The sequence below is a fragment of the Melopsittacus undulatus genome, chromosome 5 (assembly GCF_012275295.1).
Source record: "Melopsittacus undulatus isolate bMelUnd1 chromosome 5, bMelUnd1.mat.Z, whole genome shotgun sequence".
NCBI classification, from domain to species: Eukaryota; Metazoa; Chordata; class Aves; order Psittaciformes; family Psittaculidae; genus Melopsittacus; species Melopsittacus undulatus.
This window is the reverse complement of record NC_047531.1, coordinates 73,767,936-73,792,893: the sequence shown is the minus strand read 5'-3', so window position 1 is coordinate 73,792,893 and position 24,958 is coordinate 73,767,936. Positions and strand designations below refer to the sequence as shown.

At 37.1% G+C, this 24,958-nt stretch overlaps 1 protein-coding gene across 1 annotated transcript in view; it reads right to left on the bottom strand.

Annotated features, from left to right (window-relative positions):
• The window catches only part of POC1B (POC1 centriolar protein B), a 51,694-nt gene that overhangs the window by 12,974 nt on the left and 13,762 nt on the right, over window positions 1-24,958 (bottom strand). The window contains exons 9-10 of the mRNA XM_005147958.3: window positions 21,444-21,596; window positions 14,986-15,069 (exon numbers count right to left, since the gene is read on the bottom strand). Coding sequence (XP_005148015.2) covers window positions 14,986-15,069; window positions 21,444-21,596 — 237 coding nt within the window. The remainder of the gene's footprint in view (window positions 1-14,985; window positions 15,070-21,443; window positions 21,597-24,958) is intronic.

Here is a 24,958-nt window from a genome sequence, read left to right as displayed (position 1 = left end):
AGGTACAACACGAGGGTATATTGCTTGACTGGGTGGCTATTGACAATACCATTGGGGTTTTACTTGTACTTCTATGGAGCAAACAATCTCATTCAAATTATTTAAAAAAACATATTATGAAGTAAAAGCATTAGAAACAAAGTTAGCAATCCAGCTCTACCAAGTCCAAAGTTGTATGCAACAAGGCCAGCACTACTTGAAGACTTTGCTTGAGAGCCAGATGCTACTATTAGGGAGGAGAAAAAAAAATATATATATATACATAGCCAAGAAAAAAGTATTTAATTATGTAATACAGGAATACTGTTCCTCAGCATTTGACCATTGTTTTTGTTAATAGGTTACCCTGCTCTTGCAGGGGGGTGGACTAGATGATCTTTCAAGGTCCCTTCCAACCCTTGGGATTCTGTGATTCTGTAAAATGTTACATCTATAGCTGATGATGAACAAAGGTTTGAACAACAGTGCCATAGAAAATCCCATCAGGAGAAAATGAAGCTTCAAAATTTTACTTGAAAAATCAGATGTATGTGCTTTTGTTAGGTTTCATGTAATACCTGGAAAAAGCAGCAAAAGCCTACACTGAGCTATTTCAATGCTCACCATTAGTACAAGCTGTCCAGTTTGTCCAGGTGAACACAATACTGGGTACTGCTGAGCTTAGTAGAGGCTGGATTTTCAAGAACTGCTTTAGCAGCACCAGCATAACTTTGTACTTCAGTTGAGTTTTACAGTTTACTGTGATAGAAATCACAGTAGGGAACTGCAGAAACTGAGAAATTTGAGAATCACATACAAATATCCCAGAACTGTTAACTTTGGAGTGGCCTGGCATAGTCTCGAAAAATCATTTATTTTAATTAGTGTTCTATTACAAACTTCTGTCAAAATACACACATTATTCAGCACCAATTAAAATGCTAAATGTGTTGGCACATAAGATTGGTAGGTAGAAAGGTTCTGCTTGGCTGTATTAAAAAAAAGGAATTCACAATGATAAAAATTACAGTTAAAGCATTAAGGTTGCCAATAATAGCTTTACTTTGAAATGCTTCACGATTTTTTCCCACTGTTGAGCTGTGACAGTTGGAACTTTGAGAAAACCAAAATAAACACCTTCCTGATTTAAGAACATGTTCTGCAGCTCTGCCAGTTCATTAAAATCAGAATTCAATTTAAAAAAAAAGAATAAAATATCTCTCTGTATTAAGCCAGGGCAGTGGGTTTCACTGCTCAAGCAATTCATTAGCTACCAGGTTCTTAAGATGTATCTTCTTCATATGTGACACTTAGTGTTTGTATTTTAGCCAATTCCTTCCTAAAGTGACAAAAATTAATGTATCATTGGACATGACTAACTGTCAGCATAAGATAAATGGCAACATCACTCTGAATCAATCTGGGGGGTTCTAGCAGGGGGAAAGGTAGGAATAGTGGCCCACTCTGTGAATTACACTTCCAAGAACATATTAGTCTTAAGATTTCAGAGGAACATAGTACTAGAAGAGGTATTGATCACTGAATCCATTCCTCAGGCAAAAGGAGTTTGCATCTATACCATACTCATTGAGTAATCTCTTATTTTAGAACTGACAACATCTCCTATGATGAATTTCTTTTATGACTATTTATTTTTATTTTAAATAGCATAAATATAGACAAAAAACAGTTTACGATTATATTCTAGCCAAATAAAAGCATAAATCTTTCCCATTTCTGCCTCAGTAGATGATGTTATATCACAATGGTCACATCCACAATGCTGCCGACTTTAGTTAAAATAAATATGAATAAATATAGAACAAAAGTAGTCAGCTAAAATGTAGGCGTTTGTTCTCCACTTCCACAAATGATGCTGCGAGAAAGCCCCCTTTTTACTTAGTTCTTTGTATGAGAATGTCTTGTGGGTTAAGATCCTGATTAATTAGTGACATGATACAGCTTTGCCATCAGCTTTTCCTCCCTATCAAAACAAAAAAGAGGAGGAACTTAAAAAATAAAATAAATCTAGTAAAAACTCAATTATTCTCTCAGCAGCAAAATGCTGTAATGACAACATGAGGAAGCTCTATCTCATGATTCTTAAAGGATTCCTTTGCCACCAAGCTGCAGATGCAATTGGCAAACATGGCAGAAGGGAAACAACCTGGTCTAGTGTCCATGACAACCCATAACTTTGTGTTCCTGCAGTCACACCTTATTACTCTTTCTTGATACAAGAAAAATATTGACTTACAGTTTCTGTTCTCTGTGGTGATGCTTATGTGATCAGAAAAGCTGAGCTATTACAAGCAGATACACACACAACACAAAAGAAACAAGACCAATACTTACTCCTTCATTCAGCAAGGAGTAGCATCTTTCACATAGAAGAGGTTCTGAGAACCTGTGGATAGGCACATCTCTCCATTTAATATATGAGAGTAAAAAATAATGTAATTTATGATTTTTTCATAAAAAAGCATACCATCACATAAGGCAGTAAAGAAAAACCCAACAAATGTGTACACAAATATCTCCTCAGAATATAAGGATATATATAAAAGGCTACATATATATTTTTATATATGTATTTTTACATATAACATTTTTATGTGTGTGTGTATACCTACATGGATATATTCCATATATATATATATATATATACATACACACACTTATGTAAAACACCTTACAGGGTCTTATTAGCTTACAGAGGACAGCTCTGTCCTCTATAACATGCAAACCTTTACAACTCTGTGTATATATAGATTAGGAAAGTAAATGGAAAACACTTAAATAAAAGGTTTACCATTTGAAGATTAATGTTAACAGGTCACAGTGTATTATTTTATTCATACATTCCCCCCAGATTTAAATTAATTTGTTCAACTCCCACATAAGTCTTCTGCACACATTCCATATTTAGCTACGCTTGCTGCTAGATTTCTAGCACTTGTAGCATGTTTAGAGTTTTTTGTTTGTTTTGAACAGCTAAACTTAAAGCATTGATTAGCTTTAGTATTCTCTATGTGGGAAAACCACAATGAACATACAACTTGGAGTTTAAGCACAAGAATAGAACCTGATTGTATCATTATATCTCACTACTGCATATCTGTTCTGCAAATCTGACCTGATGCAATCAGACCAAGAGAAACTTAAAACTCTTATCCTATTCATGGCTTGCCATTTCTTTACCAAGCAACATAACAGAAATTATAAGAATCCCCAGGGGTTCAACTTAAAGCCCTCTTATTTTGTAATGATGACTAAGTTTCACCCTTTCTATAACACTTCTGCTTATAGAAAAAAGTCCCTTATTTGTACTAATACTATGATCTTTTAAAATTTCTGAAAGGAACTTTACTTTGAGAATGTATTATCACCAGCAGCAGCCAAGTGATAGCAGGAATTTGTGGAACTGTGTCCCCATGCAGGGTACAAGAGAATGTACCACTTCCCATACTCTGTTAAAAACACAACATCAATGGTAGTCCCATGTCACCTATGTCCCTGCATCTTAAGGAAAACAATTTCTAATAATAACAGACAAGATTAACAAAAATATTTTCTAGACACCAATAAAGTTAAGCACATTAACACTTATATAAGATATTCCTGCTAAGAACAGGAGCTCAGATTCTGAAATGTGCTTGAGTCCTCTTGTGCTCATGTCCACATGGTACTTTCTTTGAAAGCAAAGCACATTCCTTTAAATAACTTGTTGTATAGGTTAGAGTTGGATTAGAGATTTAACTGAATTGAAATACAGATAAAGATATAAATAATATTTCAATACTTCACTAAATTACATTAATGAAAACTGCATTAAATACTATCCACTGTGGTAAAGGTAAGAAATATGAATATAACTATGCTAAAAGACATGTAAACCAGAATATCCTACTGTATGTCTCCTTTACAAGTTTCATTTATTAAGGCTGATTCTGTGCTTGCAACTGCAGAGAAGAGCTAAATAACATGCAATCAATTGTACAATATCAGTTATGACAGGAAGTGGTCTATACAAGAAGTGAAGATGCCACATGCTGGGATATGGAGGAAGGCATATCCCTACTGTGCCACACTCCACACTTGATGTTAAAATGACAATAAAAATGAAAGCAGTTGGCACTATAATCCCAGATCAACAGCAGGCATTCCAGTCCTAAATGCCAAATTCCTGTTGGTGATTTAGAGCCACACTGTTCCTTTTTACAGCTGTAAATGGCAAAATAATACAAATGTCCATAAATTAGAAGTGGTGAAACACTGCTGATCAGGATAATTGAAGACCTCAGCAAAAATCTATAGTCATTAAAATAACAAGTAGTAAAGTGGACATTTTACCCCACATTCCTAAGGAAACAATGCTGAGGCAATTCTGTCTGCTTGTCCCCACACTTCACTTTTATGTTTTGAACTTGCTGCAGATTTATAGGGGCCTGATGGAGAAAGAGATATTCTAGATGGTGCTGATTTCATACAAGTTTTCTGAGAACAGATTGCTAGCTCAAGGACAGAAATCAGTAAGTACTCCCACTGGGAAAAGGGCTCCGACATCAGTTTACACATTACTGGAGACAAGAGGATGCATATGAGAGAAACAACTTAGAGTTACCTGAAAGCAAGGGAAAAGCTTCAAATAAAACTTTACAACCAGCTACGAAACATGGATTTGTAGGAAGCAAGGCTACGTAATTCCTGTCACTCAGCATTATTTGTACTATACAAGTGTCATGAACAAAAGTCCTAGAGATGGCATGCTTATTAGCTAGAGGTGTTAAAGATTGATGCAGAATGTTTTTAAGTTGTCAATGGAGTATTTTTATCTTCCATTTTGGAAGATAATAATGTAAATGTATTTCTGGCAAAATACTTTCTACTCCAACGATAGCAAAAAAGACTGTTAAACAACATACACTGCATATAAATATTTTTCAATCCTGGCTTACACAGTTTGAACTCAATAGTTCTGAAATAACTTAACAAGTAAGCTAACAATGTTGATTTTTAATATATCCTGGAATAATGGGGAAATACCAGGGGGAGTGGGGAAGCTGACATTCCATCAGTAGTTAGGAAGAATAAACAGGATAACTGTGTGGTCATAGGTCACAGTCAGCTTGAGAATTGTGTCAGAGAAAAACACTGAAAAGTTGATTTAGGACATATATAGCAAAGATTTAAGACCCAATGTCAAGCAAATCAATACAGTTGAGAAAAGAAAATGTCAATGCAAAGACCTCCCTAGTATTTAGTCAAACTGTTCCTAACAGAAGTATTTTCTTTTTTTAATCCATAATATGTATGCTACAATTTTAATTAACACATTTTAGGTTGCAATGCAGTATAAAATCAATTATCTAGCTAGCGTTTCTTCATGTGTCTCTCTCCACCTCTCTTCCTCCCACTAACACAAGCTTCTTTTTTTTTTCCTTTCTTTTTCCCCCAAATACTATTTCTTGCAAAATGCATAACAGCAATGGAACCCAGTGTTTCTCTTCCAGAAGACCTTTAATCACCTAGCCACAGACTGCTTCTCACTTGCTTTCCTCTGATGCCATATACTTTAAGCTGTTACTTTACAGTGCTTCAAATTAAAGCACGAAGGATGGAGCTGCCTGCATTCAGCCTCTGCCCCAGTTACCTTCTGTTTAGCCATGCAAACACAAGAAAGCAAGCTGAATCCCTCTTAGGTTGAAAAAATAACTGAATCCAACACACCAACTGCCTGAACAAAAAGAAACCATTAGTACCACCTCCTTCGCTCACATTTTTCACTGCATCATAGGAAAGATGATGCCCAGATGTGTATGTTACAGCACAATCACATTGGATAGATGGCTCCATGGACATGGCTCAACCTCAGTTAGGTTCCAGACAACACTAATCTCCTACTTAATCTCCAAATATTTTTTTCTCATTATTGCTTTTGTGCTAGAATTAGTGTTTGGAAAACTGAGCAGATCAGGGAATTGGACTGAATTAACCAAACAAGAACAGTCATTAAGTGAAAATGACTGTGAAATCATCCTGTCCTCCCTAATTTCTACTTCTTCCTCAAAACTACACTGGTGGAACATACGAGGCAAGATGCTTTCCAAGTTTTTCTCTATCAAACATCTATCTGATGAAGGAACATTTTTGCCCTTGGTGCTGAATTTTATTTGAAAAGTCTCAGTCTCTCAGTGTTGCTTTAAGCAACCTATGTCATTTTTGGATCTGACTCAGTGTTTCCATTATCTCACATGAAGCAAGTAACTGCATCTCTAACAGCAAACTAGAAGGCAATGCAGCAAGGCTTGCAAGGAGAGATGTGCTGTATTAGAACAGCTGATGTATTTGGAAAATGCTCAAACAAGCTTTTAGGCAGAAAGCACCCTCTTGGTTTAGAGATCACTTTAATCTAAGTGATAAATAGAATTTGCTAGTTCTTGTTCAAGCACTGTCATTTAAGAAAAATAAGAAAAGATTTAAACAGTATTAAAGTGTTTTCTTTCCTAACAAACTCTCATTAACCATTTTGAATAACATATGGCTTAGATATATATATATCTATATTTCACTCTATATTCAGGGCTCTACCACACAGTTGCAAGCATGCTGCGCTAAACTTAGGCTCCAGCAGTATTTAAGAACAAAGGGTAATTGAAGGGCAGTATTTTTGTTTTAGCATCTTGTTTTCTGACATGCTCAATCTGTAACTCTGCTTTATTCTCCAACTTAAGATAAACAAAAATAAAGGCTTGCAACCTTCCCTGATATAGTCACACACTATGAACTAAACAGTCCCCTGTTTCTCAGTCCCACAAAATGTGCAGTCTCAGTATTATTATTAAAGTCCTGTGAACACTAAGAAGTGCAAAACTTAACTTGTTCTACTGCACGAAAAAAGACAGGTGCTTACAGGGTAACAGAGCTACTGAATGCTAACTTCATTAACTTCCATTAATCTAAATGACTCACAAATGGCATTTAGATCAGTAGTAAATCATCATCTAGGTCAGCAGGAAGCTCATTACAGGCTGACAATCCAAGTGACAGAAACACTTTTCTACAAGTGCTATATTAGTAATTTCCTGTGTGAAAGGCTTGCTGCTGTTCCTGCATTCCTCGGGGGACGTTTCTTCTCAGAGGATGTTACTCTTCCCCAGGAAGAGGAAGGAACCAGTTGTTATTGGATGTGTGGGCTGATAGCTGTCGGGCATTTTCTGCATGCCACAGAATCAGCTGTGAGAACTGTGAATACAGCTTAGATTCCCAGCCGGAGTAGGGGAAAACACTGCTTGGGCAGACAAGGTCAGAGCGTACTCGTACAGTATCTCAGGAAGTTGAAAGAGAAATAATACCTGGAACTTCCATCCCTCTAGTTCCCAGAAATGTGCTGATTTGATAAAGGAAAATATACAGACATGGATCAACTTGAAAAGCATTCCTGAAGTACTGCACTGTTGCCATGACTAAGACCCTAGCAAAGTAAAATGCTGCCAGTTCTGAAAGACATCTATAAGAGCTAGTTATCTTCCAGAACAGTACCAGTAGTCTAGGGGTGGCATCTGTTAATAGTGTTGATTTAATCACAGGATGGGTTAGTTGGAAAGGACTGTAAAGATCACTCAGTTCCAAACCCCCTGCTGCAGGCAGGGACACCTTCCACCAGACCAGCTTGCTGCAAGCCCCATCCAACCTGGCCTTGAACACTGCCAGGGATGGGGCAGCCACAGCTTCTCTGGGCACCCTGTGCCAGTGCCTCACCACCCTCATAGTATTTAAAATCTACTAATCTACTCTCTTACCGTTTAAAGCTATCTGCCCTTGCCCTGTCACTACATGCCCTTGTAAAAAGCCCCTCTCCAGTTTTCCTGTAGGCCCCCTTTAGGTACTGGAAGCTGCTATTAGGTCTCCCCAGAGCCTTCTCCAGGCTGAATAGCTCTCTCAGCCTGTTTCCATAGGATAGCTGCCCACAGTGTCACTATAGGCTAAAGCAATATAACTAAACTGGCACTGTGTGTGCATAGATTTAGTTTCCTGTTAGGTCCTTCTGCTGAGTTTCCTGCCCCATACCAACTCAAGCTTCCTCTGTATGTGCTCTGACACTCTAACAGGACACATTACCAGTAACTAGTCTGTGCCTAGTCCCATATCAGTCAATTTAGTGTCAAATCCCACTAGCTTTTTCTTTAGTGCAGCACTATGTTTCCTTATTCTACTAACTCATTTCCAGACTTGGTTACAAAAGAGAAAATAAAAAATCCCACAAGTAATTTGATTAAAAAATTATTAGGGAGATAGGATAGAGACAGACAAATAAACAGTACAATCTCATAAGGTACATTTCCTCAGGAAAGCAGGCTAAAAATAGCATAGGAAATATTATATTCTTGCACTCTCTAGTGCCCAAATTCAGAATTCTGTCTCCAATGAAAACTTGACTTTCTCTCAAGCTCCAGTTCACTCAAAGAAGATAATGAAGCCTATTAAGGAACATCAAGACATGTATTATTACCCAATTATGTAGCAGCACAACACATTTCCTCTTCTCTCCTTGTAAACCAGCAGTCACACACTGTGTTAGAATAGCGTCACTGCAAAACACAAGAGCCATTTGGATCACATTCTTTTATTATAAATGTTGTGTTCACCTTCATGTATCTGACCTTTAAGTATTATTTGATGCTGGTGGTGTCAAAGCATACTGCTTTTAACATTAAGCACACAAATCTTTTTAAACATGCCTGCACCTCCACAGAGGGTCAAAATGCAAGTTTCAAAATCTACTGTTCAATATACCAAGCCCTTTTGGCACTTGTGACAGAAAGTGAGCTATTTTGTTCACATACACCATATATTTTTTGGAAGGTCCATAAGTAGACAACACAAATGCTGTCTCTACTCCCTCGTGGTGTACCCTTTAGGAGACATGGGAGACTTTCCTCCCGTGAGATCAGCTGAACATTAACCTGCAGAGCTGTGGGGAGAAGGCAGCCTATCTTCTTCCCCCAGCCCCACACACTGTACACGCATAGCTTGCAAGGAGTGGGGAAGGTCTGTCTGGAGTGGGCTGTCAGCCAAGATAACACCAGAAATTGCTTATCTAAGAGCAAGACTGGACAGAGAGAAGGATTCATTCATAAACACAAAAAAGCAGAGTTTACAAATTCTTTTTCTTCAGCTGCACTGAACACTTCCGAGTTCCTCTATTATAACATTTATTCTGTGTTTTTACAAGACCTAGCATCAGAGATTCAGAGCCTGAGAGTTTTGCAAATTGATGGAAAAGGTGCAGACAGTTTTATCTTGGATATTTTGGAGAAACAGGATATCTACACATTATTCCCTAATTTCATTCCACCTTTGTGATCTGGAGTTCAGCTCATTCAATTGGCAGTTCATTCAAATATGCATTTACTTGTAATCAGAAGAACGGCAGTATGTAGAAAGAAGTCTATAGCTATTCAGGGAGTGGCCTTTTTTACTTCTCTATCTGGGAGCAAGGAAGGTGAGGTGATGGGAGAGGCTGGGACCTGTCAATTTTTATCAAAGCCCTTCTGCTGGTGCAATCACTTCTCAATACAAAGCTCACTCTAATTGGCAACTGAGTTTTGGACAAGGAACACGAGCAGGACATTTTTCTCTTTTTTTTGGAGGACAATGATTCCAGTCTTCCTCTCAAAGAGGTAGTGCCAGAACTTTCCTTTGGTAGAGAAAAATGCATTAATATCATGCAGTGAGCAGAGCTGAAGTGAAAGGCTGAATGTCTGAGGTCCCAAGAAAACCTGATATCCATGAACTACAGAAAGCTGTTGTGCTTTTGGATGAACTGTGACAAGCAGTAAGGGCAGCCATTGAGCACAGTGAAGTGCCATATGAGTTTTATTCTACTGGCTGTTCCCTTCTGAATTCAGACTTGGGCCCCAGAGGAGATGATCTGTGTATAATATTCCTATTCTTTCCTTTCTTCCTTTTCCCCTCCCCTTAACTTCACTGAAGACAGTTGGTATTTATTTCCATGTAAGGCTGGAGCCAAGGAAGGATGTAAATCAGTAGTTGTGTAAGGCTTCATGTATACAGAAATGGAAGAACAGATGCAGATTTTGCATCCATAATTGCTGTCTTGCAAAATATATAAGGTGCTTTTTAGGTTAGGGGTTTTGGGGTTTTTTGGTTGTACTCAAAGGCAGAAAAACTGGTGTCAGAAGTACCTAAACCCTGAAATACATACTGGTGAAGCAGTGTATAAAAGATAAATTGAGAATACAGATACATCTACTTTTTTGTGTCACAACACCACTACAAATGTAGTAAAGTAACAATGTATTACACTGAGAAATGAAAGTTGCACATGCTCTTATTTGCTTTAAGATATTTTACAAGTTGAGGGGGGAGAGGAGATTTATTCTGTTTTAAAACATAGCATGGTCTTTTGGCTCCAAACAGGAACAATCATCTTGCCCCTTCCAATAATTAATCCAGTCTTAGCTTTGTAGAAATCATACTGTAAATGAACAATAAATATGTCTTGTTTTCAGTGTTAACTAGTGATGGAAGAGAAAGAACAGCAAACATCTCCCAACAAGCACAGACATTCTGACTTTCAGATTACAGTACATTGCTTTGCTTCCTCCAAATCCTGTTTACATGAGCAAGGTCAGGGGATGGAACATTAGAGAGCCTCTACAGCGATTTCCTGCTGCTGTCAGTACAAACTACTGAGACATCATCAACTTTCCCTTGTTACCAACAGCTTATCAGGGACCAGAGGTTACTGATGTACTGTCTTACAGACTTGAAAAAACCCAGCCTCCCTCAAAACTAAAAGTAAAATGAATGAAACAGAAGGAAATAGTCCCAAAGGGAAACAAGAGTTCCAATTTTTCCTTTTCAATAGTTCAGAAAAAAAAGCAATATTAAGCTGCCTGACTCACAGAGAGAAGGGGAGGAAGAGACGCACTAAAGCTTTCAGAGTCATCAGTGAGATAGAAAGGAGAAAGAAATACAACCCCCAGCCCCCAAACCTTGACCCCAATTCAGTGAACATTTTCAGAGTGTCAGAGGCTACAATACACCTCATTTTTAATAACTGCAAGACATATGAAGGCTCTGACCATTAGAAAAGTCAGGGCATTACACAAGTACCTGTTAGTTAAGCATATATAGCTTGTCTTTATACTGGTTTCAGTAACACATGCAAGAACTAAATAAATGAATCGAGTTCAAAGCTATTTTCCTGACAGTAACAATACAGACAGTAATTCTTAATGTTTATGCATTACAGTCCAGAAGAAAGCAGCTCCATACTGACAATTACACTGAAGTTTTTCCACCAACACATTTGCTTCACTAAGTTTACAAAGGAAGGTGCATCAATGTGAATATTACATGAAAATGGGTTTTTCACCATGTTCAAAAAGAACTGGCCTTACAGCTTTAAGTTAGAACACAAGCTGGAAAGATAAGGTGTTTAGAGTTCAGGGAGTTTAATAATTTAAGGGTTTGCTAGCAAAATCCTTATGAGAACATTCATACCTGCATGTCTTGGCTTAATCTCTGAAGCAAGAAAATGCAAGTAAATTTAAAAAACCTCACATAAGCAGGCTCTTTAAATATGGAAGTTGTCATGGACTGTTGGGTTTGATGAAGCAACAAATTAAAATTCCTTGAAAAGAAGAGGAGGAGTGGAAGGAAGAGATAATACCAGTATTTCCTCATATAGATAAAGCTCAAAATAAAAATGATTTGCTAAGAAAATATCTAAACATATATTTTAAATTCACAACAAAGAATCAAGACTGTTGAATGTTTAAATATTTGTTTTTCAAATCTCCAGGCAGACTGTTATCAAGAAGAGATGACAGTGATACTGAACTGCACCCTAATTATCTGCAGTTGTGTGTCCTGTTTTGGGCTTCTCAGTGCAGGAGACACTGACATCCTGGAGCGAGTCCAGCAGAGGGCGAGCAAGATGGTGAGGGGGCTGGAACACATGATACACAAGAAAAAGCAGAGAACCGGGTTTATTCAGCCTTAGAAAGAAGAACACAGAGAGATCTTACTGCTATCTCAAACATCTAATGGGTGGATAGAGAGAAGACAGAGTCAGACACTTGTTAGAGGACCACTGTGATAGAATTAGAGACAACAGGCATGCTGGAACATAGGAAATTCTAGCTACATATTATGAAGAAAAATAAATACATTTTCACCAATCAAACACTAGAGGAAACTGTCAAGAGAGGTGGTAGAATCTCCATTCTTACGCATATTAGCAAATGAACTTGACAAGGCCTTTAGGAAACTGATCCAAGTTGTCTTTGCTTTAAGGGGGGGATTAGCTGAAATCACTCCAGACATCCCTGTCAACCTACACTGCTCTATCATTTCTATTAACAACTCTTTAGAGAAAGGAAGAAAAACAATACCTTTCTGCTCTGTCACAAGTCATCTTAAGGGCAGTAATAGCATATTTCCTATGACCAGTAGTACAGAATACGGTTCCAATAGCTGAAGAAGATATTCTCAATAGGGAGAACACTTTCTCCCATTCCCAGGAGTAGCTTGAGATCTATGGGAGTTTGCACACTTACCATTAGAAATTTTGACAGTCATTCAACAAAACTTCATAAAGGTTTTGTAAAGACTTCCAATCTCCCTGAGGATATTTCAGGGAGCTTTAGGGAACTCATCACATGCTCAAAAGCTTCACTGTAGTTACTTGTCCCAAGAAGCTGGTCCTTTGAGTACTTGAGACAGTGATCTGAGAAAGGCTGTATCTCTCTTCTTCAGCAGAAAAATTAAACATATTTATTAGCTGCTTCGAGTGGTCCAGGGACTTGCCCAAGTGTTTTGCAAATAACCCTTAGGGCCCTGCTGTGTTATAACCATGAGAGATAAAGACATAGAACAAGAACCCTTAAAGCTACCCATGTGCAGAGTGCATTTTTCTCTCTGCACGTGTCAGAAGGACAGGCTTAAGCTTGAGCAAAACACTTCAAAAAGAGTAAGTGGGTATAGATAGGATATCTGTAAATAAACCTGGCAACCTGATTAAAGAAAGATTTTTAGTCATTTGAACAGCGCTTTTCCAGTAGAAGTAGGACGAAAAAGTTGTAGACAGCTTTAAGATGGGTCTTGACAATTTGGGAGGGGGGGTAGGGGGAAGCATAGAGTGATATTGTCTTTGATAACCAGTATAAAAAGAGCAACCAAAGAGGTCTGGAATCAGGGAGAAGGATGGGGAAGGAAAACAAATTAGGACAGAAGTTGGTAAACGCAAGTTAGAGGAAAATTGAACAGAACAAACACAGAGACAAACAATGCACAACCATAGTATCAATCAAGTGCGGACAAACAGTATCAAGAAGAAATCTGGCAGATAGGTTGGCAAAGTTGATGTACCTGTTATTTACCATGGGAGAGGAAGGATGCTAGTAGCAGAGAAAACACACAAATGGTTTCTGGATTTGTGTCAATGGTGGTGTGTCAGACAGAGCCATAGTCTTTAAGGCTGCAGTCTGAGTAACAAGTACACAGAAATGTTGCTAAACGGAAAAAGATGCAGATGGAGAATGTTGAGGTGCAGAAAGGTAAGAATCAATGGAGAACAGAAGATTAAGATAATGAAAGAAAAAAAGAGGTAGTGATTACTGGCACCGTCAAAAGGCATGAATTTTGAAGCCACATCCTTGTAATGAAAACTGCTAAGCCAACCAGCCATCACAAGGATGTTGTCTCTAGTGGGTCAAGTTATTTGTACTACGAGTTCTGGTCACAGAGTTTTATAAATTGCTCTCTTAACAAAAGAATTAATGAAGGAGATAAAAATGACTGACTAATTTATAGATATGTAATAGAGAATTACAGTATAACTGTACATTTAATTCTGTCATCAGTATTAAGATCAGGAAGTATTTTAACATGATAAGTAGCCAATAAATTATATCAACTACAATCCACTATCTGTCAAGCCTACTAAAGAGATTTCTGTAAGTCTAAGATAAATTCTGTCAAAAGTAATTTGCAAGGAACCATATTTTCATTGTGAAAACACAACATGACAACTGATAAACCTTAAAATATATGAAGTTATCTCTCAGATAAAAGTGATTATATAATTATCTGTGTTGAAGAAAAGGTTTCTCATAGACATCAGCCTCTGCATCATAATCGAGAATTTTATAAAGTACCTTCACAACATACCTTTTCATAAAGCATTCACAACAAAATAGAATAGCAGAAACTATGCCTACCGCCTATTCATATGTATTAACCCTTCAGCCACACAAACTCTTGTTTATGGTAACTAAAATTGCTCAAGATACAATTTATATCTTCACAGGAAGAGACTCAATCCTAGAAGAAAAATTCTCATTTTAACCTAATTCTAGAACAGTGCATCTTTTAGATTTCATACCAGAACATATTTCTCCTCCTACGAAACTACCGTTAAAACATTGCCTTCCTTTCCTCCCACATGCCATACCAATGTCATATGAAGAGCTAACACTAGAAGGATCTAATCCTATGATTCTGTCTGAAAAATGTTTCTTTTTTCTCTCCTGAAAAACTACTAGATACCTTAAAAGGAGAAAAATTAAAACATTACCTTTGGAACTTTAACAATAAGATAACTATTCTTTAGGTTTCTCATTCTTTGCAGATAATGGGAAGAGAGACAGAATTACAAAAAGTGTTTGAGAATAAGCCACAAATTTTAACAGTAATGCCTAGATATAACTAGCATTGGTTTATAATTAGAATTTCTGCTTAGTGTATGGGTAAAATGACCAATATAACATGAAACCTTTGCTATTACACCATCTTCTGGTCAGCCTTGGGAACTGTGAAAGAAAGCTTAAATGAGAAGTTAGGATACTGGGCTCTGAAGAGTTAACAATTGTTAAAAAAATGTATTTTGCTTATACAGACAGAAAGAGCACGCATCCAATAACATTTTAGTTTAAGCTATACCATATCTTCCCCCTCCTCTAGAAAGCAACTTACCGGAATACTGAAAGGTGAAGAGGAACTAATTTCGATGACAGGCGGGTCAAGTGCTTGTGTATTACTCACAAATGTAGGGTTGACCTGTTGAAAATGAGTTATAAATATTGTTATTATTTCAGCACCTGTAGATAAAGGGAAATAAGACTGAAATAAAAAGGACTACTTGCTACATTAAGGCACCACTGTTCACTAAGGACTTGAAAGAGGCTTTAAAATTTGTAAAGCTAAAGGTTTTACCCTCAAGCTATGTAAAATACCCTCATATAATAAAGATAATCCAGATGCACATTTATTACAGAAATATGATTTATACTTCATAAGCATCCATCATCCAAGACTAACTCAGGGGATTCCTACTGCAAGAGGTGTGAGCATTAAGAAGTTCAGTTGTATGACAAATCAATAAAAATGAAGCGACAAATACCAGTTTGAAGTGGATTTACCGAGACAACTAAGTAAAAACCTACCCAAGGCTGAAGCCATGCACTTACCAGAGTGGTCAATGATGCTGCTGAAATACTGAGCAACAGGAAGTATTCAAACAAATTCCCAACTCTAACTGTCACTTCCAGATGTTTCTGAAACTTTTACGCATGCACAACAAGGGCTCCTGAAAGTCACCTTTGAGTTTTACTTTCAAGCATCACTCATTTGTGGGTACAGTTACAGGCTGTCTTTCTTATCCCTTCCAACCACCAGGACTGTTCCCAGCAGAAGCGATGTACTGCCCTGGGTAATGACTTGAGAGTTGCCTTCTAGTAATGATGCTCAATTAGCTTGTTATAGTCCAAGGACAGCAGGAGCCCTCTGCTTATAGAGGCTACTATATACAGCTATGCAGCTGTCCTTTCTTTATGTTATAGTGGTCCCCTGCCTGTTGTAGTTTACTTAGGGCACATCCTCACTCATGGTCTCATACTGCAGCTTATAAATCCCACTACCATTCAGCCTGAGCTAGGGTCAATGCAGTTGCAGCCACTCTGGCTCAGTAGCATATAGGAAGGTGTGCACCACATCAGCCCATAAGCCCGAGGTTCCTTACTGGTGCGGGTATATCATCAGCACCAAAGCTGAAAGTGAGCTGAGCACACACTGAGCAGCCCAGATCAATCAGTTCCCAACTCACACTCAAGTTCCACAAATCATCCATCACAACCAAACAGATTGTTGACATGCTTATTTCTTACGTGCCAGCTCCAATTGCTAAAATAGCTTGAAAAAAACCCTGTTGTGGAAAACAGGTAGGAGCTAATACTGAAATCTGTGATAAGTTAATGGGCCAAACACAAATCATGCTGTTCCTAAAAACACAGGAAAAACTGCTTTATACTGGGATAAAGTCAGAGGCTGATAGATCAAATATGTCATCACAACATCTGCCATTTTGGCATCCTTCTATCACAGTTGGACTACTCATTTATTGCTGGTTATAGGAGTTAATTTATAACTGTAGCCATATTTTGTTAATGTCCTTTCCTGAAAGTGAAATATTAACACAGCAGACAATAAAGCTCAAGAAAGCTGCAGCTTTTATTTATCTGATGGTTTCACTTAAATATCAGAATATCACCCCTATAAATTTCTTTATGTACATAACTACCACAGTATTATCTAGGTGTATTGCAGCCTAATACATTTGCCCTCTCTGCATGATGAGGAAGTTGAGGAGTATTTCTCAGTATGGAAATATTATTCTTGTTATTTTACAAACTGACAAAATTGACAGAGGGACTAGATGACTTTTAAATCACCAAGAAGTCTGGTGTAGTAAAAACAAATTAACTTTTCTCCTTTCAACCTTTTTATCAGTAATCCAACAGCAGCCTTGCCAGACAGCATTAATTCCAACCTTGAAAGCGGAAAAAATAAAGCAAACTCACACTTACTCAGTGACAGGGCTATATTTTAGTTGCTGAAAGTTCACTGGATACAAGGGCCAATTTATTTTGTATTTTCAAAGAGAAGGTACCTGCCACTTCACCTGGAGACCGTCAAAACTCTGGCTCAGCCAAAGCTGTTCACTCAGTAACAGTTTCAGTGCTATTTCCACAAGCAAAAATCCCTGATGCTAAGGTTCACACACCAAACATACATAGAAACTTAACTTTAAAAAACAAGAAAGAAAACACAGAACACTAAAAGGCAAGGTATAGAGACTTGTCATGTATTAAAGGCTTTAGACTCTTTCAAAGCAAAAAAATCTTTAAGACTCTTTCAAAGCATTCCTTTAATTACCTGGTAAACTGATATACAAGTATTTTTTGTTATCTTCTTCCAATATGATGCTATAATTAGCACATTTTGATACACACAAGAAAATGCATTTGAAGGAAGGTTTCTACAGATCTTTTCATGTAAGGAATTACAGCTTTCTAAAGGCTGAAGTAGAGCAAAATCAAAATATATCATTTAAAGAAAAAGTGAGAGGCAGGAATTAGGATCCCTGCTTAGGACAGAGAGCTAGAGGAGGAACAAAAGAAGCAGGCCCAAGCAAGTATGTAATTCTCAGCAACAGGCTTTAAGTAAATTTTTATGGCCCTACAGATATCCCTCTATTGATTTTAATAAAGTATATCCAACCTCACACACCCCCTTCACTTTACTTTTATATCATATTTCATAAAATGTTGCAGTTAGATCAAAAGCCTAAGAACAAATAAAATTAAAAAAAATTAAGTTTTAAATTATTCACACAAAGTATTTCCTAGAAAAGTGATGCAGCTTGCTGCGAAATAGTCTCTCCAAACATACAAAGATAAATTTAGCTTTCAATTTGATTAAACACCATTCCCTGTGCTAGACAGGGGCCTTCAAGACAAGCAAGCCGTATAATCTTATTTCTACTGCCACCTAGTGTATATTTGGATTTCCTTCCTCTAAATTTAAACTACAACTGAAATCACAATTTTAAGATGAAACTAAATCAAGAGTAGCTTGATTTTGTGCTCAAGATAGAAACTCTACACATCTTTATATGTTCAAACCTCAATGCTATGCTTTTAAAGGAAATCTATTTCTACCTTCCATCCACTTTAAAGATGTCTCTAGTGGATGAAAGATTAATTATATACAAACACAGGAAATACAGAAATACAGTTGGCACCAAGTGGAATACATTTCTTTTGGTATACTGCATTAAAACTGCATTACTTATTAAATACATACATTATTTTCAAATATCTCCTAAAGCTCCCTGTTTCAAATGGAGACAACGACTGAGATTTATTTCAGCTAAATTTAAACTTACTGCCAAACATCTTTTTTGAGCTGGTCATCTAAGATTACCTCTATGGTCAATGAAAAAAAGTAGGCACCTTCAGAGAACAAGTCATTTACTTATATTTCTAAACTGTCTGAATAATTGCAATGATTTTATGCTTTAAACCTCTACTTAGTTGAATACTCAAGAATCACATTGATCAGTGCAGCTGGAGAACACTTGTAAAGATTCATAAGTCAAGAACATGACAGTGCGTTAAAATTCAGGCTACTGCTGGTCTGAAGAGGAGGAGATACAAATAAGGAATTTCTTATAAAATGCTTCAAAATGCAGGCAGGGAGAAACAAAAAAAATAGACAAGGTATCTTAAATATTACTGGCTCTGTGTATAGCTTTGAAGAGTGAACAGGAGAAGTTTTGAGAAAAGGTGAGAGTACACTGAAGCTCCATGCTTCAGTCACTACCCTGAAGACAAAATACCAAGTGATATCTGTAATTCTTAACTGCCCTTTTGCAAGCTGTTTTGTTCAAAGAAACATTTCTAATTGGCAATATGTGAAAGCACTACAACTGTCTCTCTGAACCCAGATGAATAAATTCTGAGCAAAGCCAGTTCCATTTTGTGTATACTATTTTCCCGGAATCAAGACCTGGCATAGTAGGGACCTTGCCACATTTAGGCAAGTAGGGGTAGAAAATCAGTAACTATCCAAAAGCAGTAAGAAACCTGGGAGGCATGAAACATTAGGAATTAAAAAAGCATAGACAGAATCACTTCCCTCGATTTCTGCCTGTACATCTGCTGAACCTCTTGCGTTCTACCACTCTGAATTTTTTTCTAAGGTAATCCATCTTCATTCCTGCTATAAAGGTGACTTAACTTAACCAGCTCAGCATAACTCAGGGCAATATATTATAACAAACCTCAAGTGTCTCGACGACACTGTAATGGCTTGTAGCAAACTTTAAAAGGTCACATATACTTTTAAGTATGCCATATTTGAACTGCCTCCTCTGCCTGCCTGTAACTTTTGCATGTTATCAAGCGTCTTAAAACAGTTACTTCAGTTTAGTTAAGATAATCATCTTCCCTTGTTTGTCATGAAAATGAAAATAAACAGAAAGCAAGCAGTGCTGCATTTTCTCTGAAGTGTAGAGAAGATAACAGGAAAAACTGTGTCATTTCAGTTGCTGCACTGTAATGTAATAGATCACCCAGAGTGACTGGGGGATCTGCATGCCTCTTCAAAGCACCCTAACTAGACATGCTTATTTGAGACCAATATACCCTACAGGAAATGTGATGTTAATAGAAAACCAAACATAGAAGCCTTTTTTAAAAAATCCTGAAATCAAACTTGAAAATATACCACAAGTGTCCAAAACTTTGCTATGACAAGTGACAAAACCATGAAGCCCTTTCACTACTACAGCAGCTAATTCTGAAGCCTATAAACTGCTACAAAGGTTACAGCCATGAAGCAACACAGACATTAAAGTGCAATCTGTTAAACCTAACTGATAAATAATTTCTTGACCTTCAACTATCAAATTTTCTTTATGTGCCCTTTCAGTATTTGTAATGAGGTGCTTCCCTAGCCTTAGTTTAACTTTAGCCAGAATTCATTAATGCTTTTCCAGAGCTTCTCAATTAACCTGGGACCAGGGACAAGAGCAGAAAATATCCGGAAAGTTGCTTAGAAAACATCTGTATCTTTGCCAAGCATCTGAACTGAAGAAGTCTGGAAAAGCTGATCTGAAAAGAAAGCAACAAACCCTGCAGCTACAAACTACTGTCATTTTTTAGCATGTGCTATAAGTGGTTGCAGTTTGAACATGTCTTGAAGCAAACTATTGATGCAGCAAGAGTAGCTTAAATCTGCTGGCAGATGAGTTTAAATCTGCTCGCAGACTGAGTCAGTTCTAGCACTGACCACCTATACTAAATGGGGCTAACCAGTAAACTTAACTTCATTCATTGACCTTACAATGGTCTGACACAGAAGTTTATGAAGCTTGTCTTACATGCAGTTGTCCTGCTCTTCTTCTGACCAAAATGCTAATCATCAGAAAGCTTCACATCCAACTTGACAACAGAATCAGACACATGAGAATAGTTAAGTGATGGATTCTATCAGAGCTCCCCTCCTCCACAAAAATATTTTCAAACTGTATACTACTCATATTGCATATATTCGTATTGCACACAGACAAGAAATAAAGAAAAAAAGCTCAGTATCCTCAAATCACAATGTTTTAAGTCTGAGCAGGAAACAAAATGCCATTGCAGAAATATCTGCTTTTTATATGAACAAATACAGGTAATGGTGAATGTGTGTAGTACTCTCTTGGTGTACGACAAAACCCAAAAAGTTCCTAGATTTATATCAGACACAGCTCTTGAACATCAGAGGCACTCTGAGAATATCAAAGAAGAGGTAAAAGTATAGGTAACTAACCACCATGCAGAAGCTAGCCAGATCTATTAAGAACAGTCACAAGCTCATCCCTGGGATTTTAGCACAAACAATGATATTATCTAAGGCACAGTACCGTTTACCTACTTAGTACAGCTTTCAGACAACCTGACAAACACAGGATTTTCCAAATACTGACACAGAATATTTGACATTTCACTTTGGTTTCCCAATTCCCAATACTTTTAAGGGTTACTGGTAGAAGGTTTGGCAGTAAAGTAGCCAAAGAATTAAATTATAAGGAAATCAGACTACACAGTGACATAACATACACTACTAGCTGAGAAAGGCCTTCTAAACTTTTAGATAGAAATCAAGATCTTCTCACAATACATAAAGGTCTTGGAAAGAGACCCAACTTCTGATAATCGAATATTTGACTTTCAGTAAAAATGACACCTTGTCCTGCTTATGAAATACTTTGAGTAGTATCTTAAAGCTCAAAAATTCAGGTATCTTCTACAACGGTTGCCATGTTACTTCAGGAACCAGCCTATCAGCTATGTTTCGTTTAAATTAGATTTAGAGTAGACTTACACAAGAAGCATGAAAGGAATTCACCAGGATAAATCTGACAGCATCAGCTAGCCTAGTAACTTATGTATCCACATTAAGGTTATGTGTAATACTTTGTAAGCAACCATAACAACAAAAAGCTCTCTGGTATACACAGAACATATTTAACTATAAATATGTTTATTTAGATAGTGTTTACAAAAGCTTCTGGTTTCCTGTATTTGAGTACTTATTGCACTTACCTCAACTGACTGAATTTTTTCACCATGGATATGAGGTGACCGTGGGTAAATATCAAGAAGATGAGGAGGATCATCAAGATTTGTTCTTCTAATGTGGTGTTTAAGAACTTCTTTATAATCCCAAGAATCAAAGTTGGTTTTCCATAGTAATACCTGTAAGGAGCCATCATACTAGTAACTACTTGAAACCTATTCAGTGACCAAGACATAACTATTCAGTGAAGTCTGTTATTACTGATAGATCACATCAGAATGAGCCTGTCATCATTCAGTCTATCTTTACTACAACACAGGCAGTCCCCCAGAGTATCCTGTGCTTCAAGTCTAACAAATTTAGTTTAATCTATTTAAATATATATATCTGAAAGATGTCTCAATGCTCATACAACAAAGCAAACTTCTGTCCCACTGAACTGTACAAATTATTTTTTCTGCCAAATCAAGGGATCATAGACTATCAATTTTCTTTCCACTTTAAAGACTTGCAGGTCAAACCAAAAGTTTGAGGGTGTAAGAGAAATTACAGAGTTCCATACAACTCTAAAGCACTTGGTTCCAGTGTTTTAGCAAAAGGAATCTGTTTCCTCAATGTTTTCCAATTACATTCAAGGTAAAAACAACATACAACAATCAGGTATGCCCAGTGCAGTTCGAAACACTTAAAAGATGTCAGTTTCCAAAAATGTTGATTTTTTACAACTACTCCTAAATTAGAGGGGACAAATGTGGGACCATGATGAGACTTAAAACTGTCCAGCCAAAAATAATTTTGACAATCATAACAAATATTTTTCAGAAATTAATAAACTAGACATAAGCAACAGAAATCACAGATTTGTCACAGAAATTCCAAGTGACTAAATCATATTCTTAATATAATCGTAAGTAGTTCCATTGTTACAAGTTCATTTCAGGGTCAACATTTTCATGACTCTTGAGTGGAGGACCCTAAATAAGCCCTGGGAGACGCAGTGCACCTATAAAACTAGGCCCAAACTATCTCAGACATTAGCACCAGTGAAAGCAGGATGCATGGATCTCATTACAAACTATTCAAGCCTGACTCAGAGCCCGGAACAGTTAGGTGTTAGGCTAGTTCAGTCACAGCAGCTCACTGAGCTGTAAGAGAGAGGTTGCAGTTTATCTCACTCCTCAGCTGTGTAGTTCCACTACCTCCATCTCCCAGTCCACCATAAAGTTGTTCACAAATTTTATGTGGATTTATCCCATTTTTTCAGGCTTTCTGCTGGTTTAGCAATTAGAACTTTCCTCAACATTTACTGTAACAGGCAAGCTATAGGCAGGTAGGACCTTTCATCAGTGGGGAACATTTGAGCTGCTCAAGCTCTAAATGTTTCATTTTGCTCTAAAGTGGAAGACCCTGCCATTGCAGCTTCATCACTACAGACAACAAAATTAGTAGAAGTAAAAACTGCACAGAAACATCTGTATATACCTTGAATATCTCCAGTGCGATGCAAACAGTGTAAAAGTAACTGTGCACAAGCCTACAAAAATAGCTATTCCATAAGGAAGTATTTCCCTTTATGTCAAGGCAGTCATCAGACACAATAAGTTGCCTTTTCTATATAATAAGAGCTGAATAAACAGCACAGGCTACTACCTTCCAAAGAAATAGGTGTAACTTTGCTCTTTAGCTTGAAAGTAAAAGGTTTTATGTCTTCCATGAAATAATTTGTGCACATATAGCCAAGAAGTGTGATGAACATGAACTTCAGAGCTCTACATTGCTCAAGTTTTTCTGTTTGAGGAAAGAAGCAAACAAGAAGAAACAGTGCTTGTTTCAAATACTTAACATGCTTCTGAGCAAAGCTTTCAGCTGGCTCTGCACCAACCAGAAAGAAACTTTAAACTAGAAGTAGAGATACTGGTTTTCCTTCTTTCATGAGTAATAACAGATTTTATCTGTTGTTTGAAAATGTAATAGTCTTCAAACAATAGCTCAATTCTATCACAGCGAGTTGAGAAAAAGTCCCATAACTATTTTCTTGTCAGACTTGGAAGAGGACTGTGGATGGGTCAGCAAAAAAAGTATGTTTGTGGAGTACACACGTGCATACACCAACAGAAAATTGACACTGAGGAATAAAGTTCTTATGTTTACTATATATAAAAATATATACGTAGATAGTTACCACATAATGGTTAGTATTGCACATTTTAAAACTTACAAAATTACGACAAAAGTTACACCAAAATAAGCCGCCCTCTCCCACTGGAATGTTCACAGGGAAATGAGGCAAAACTTCAGATAAAAACATACCTTTCTGTAAGGTAAATAAACCCAGGATCCATTATTAGACCTTCTAAGACCTGGCTACTTTTTAAATTCAACATTTACTTTAATAAAGCACTTCCTGATGAAACTGGTTCTTCCCTATCATGCATTCAGCATGAAAGCACTATACTGAACTGCTGAGAAATGTGAGTCATCTTACAGATTTTGCACTAATACCCACTCACCCCAAGATCCCACATACCACCCATGCCACCAGCTTTACAGCATGGAGTCAGAGCAGGAGAAAGGCAGTGACATGACTCCACTGAACATGCATGTCATTCAGGCAATCCCAAATTCAAAGGAACCTTGCAGTAAGACAGGCACTCCTAGGGTATGTTGGCATTTATTTCAGACTGAATCAGGCTTAATACTGTAGGTCCCTTCCATCATCATAGCTTCTCAAATGGATCTTCTGCCACATGGCCTAGTTTAATACATGCACTTCACTTCCTCTCAAGTATAACTGTCATAATACTAATTGTCATAAAATTCAAAAGTGAGTATTCATGAGACGTAAGGCAAGCAATTCAGGATTACTTAGGAATCAAAGCTTCTTTCTGAAACTGAAAACTTCTCATTAAAAACAAAAAAACCCATCAAAACGACCAAAACCCTTTGGTACAGAAAATAAAAGATCAGACTAGTGGCTGAAGGAGTAAATACCTTTCCTCCATTCTTGGTATTTTTTTCTGCTTGTAAAATTAATATTGGAGGTTTGCTAATGTTTTCACTTTTTCAATAACTGCAAGTCTTGGCGCTGCTTCTTACTAATACTTTGTAATAGAAAGCAATTTTATTTTTTATTTTGAGTGCTTTCAAGTAATTCTAGAAAGCATGCTGCCTGAAATGACAAGTAAAAACCAGAAACAGACTGTATTCTAAAGATAATAAAGTTTTCAATTGAAAAGTATTTATTATATCTCAAGACTGTCTCTGTCACTAGCTGAAACATATTTCAAACTCCACAAAACAGAATGTATGGTAAATTCAGAAGATTTTCATTTCTACAGTGTGGCTTTTAGCTTTTTGTAACAGGAAACAATGAAAAAGACAACTAATATTAAAAAACATTTCAGACTGAAATTCTAAGCCTTTGGCTACAAAAGTTTTTTCTCTTTGGGGAATGTAAAGACCTGAGATGACTTCAAGCTTGATAGCATTTTTGTAATTATGAGGTTTATCACAGCAGATGAAGATTAATTGTCTGGTTTGC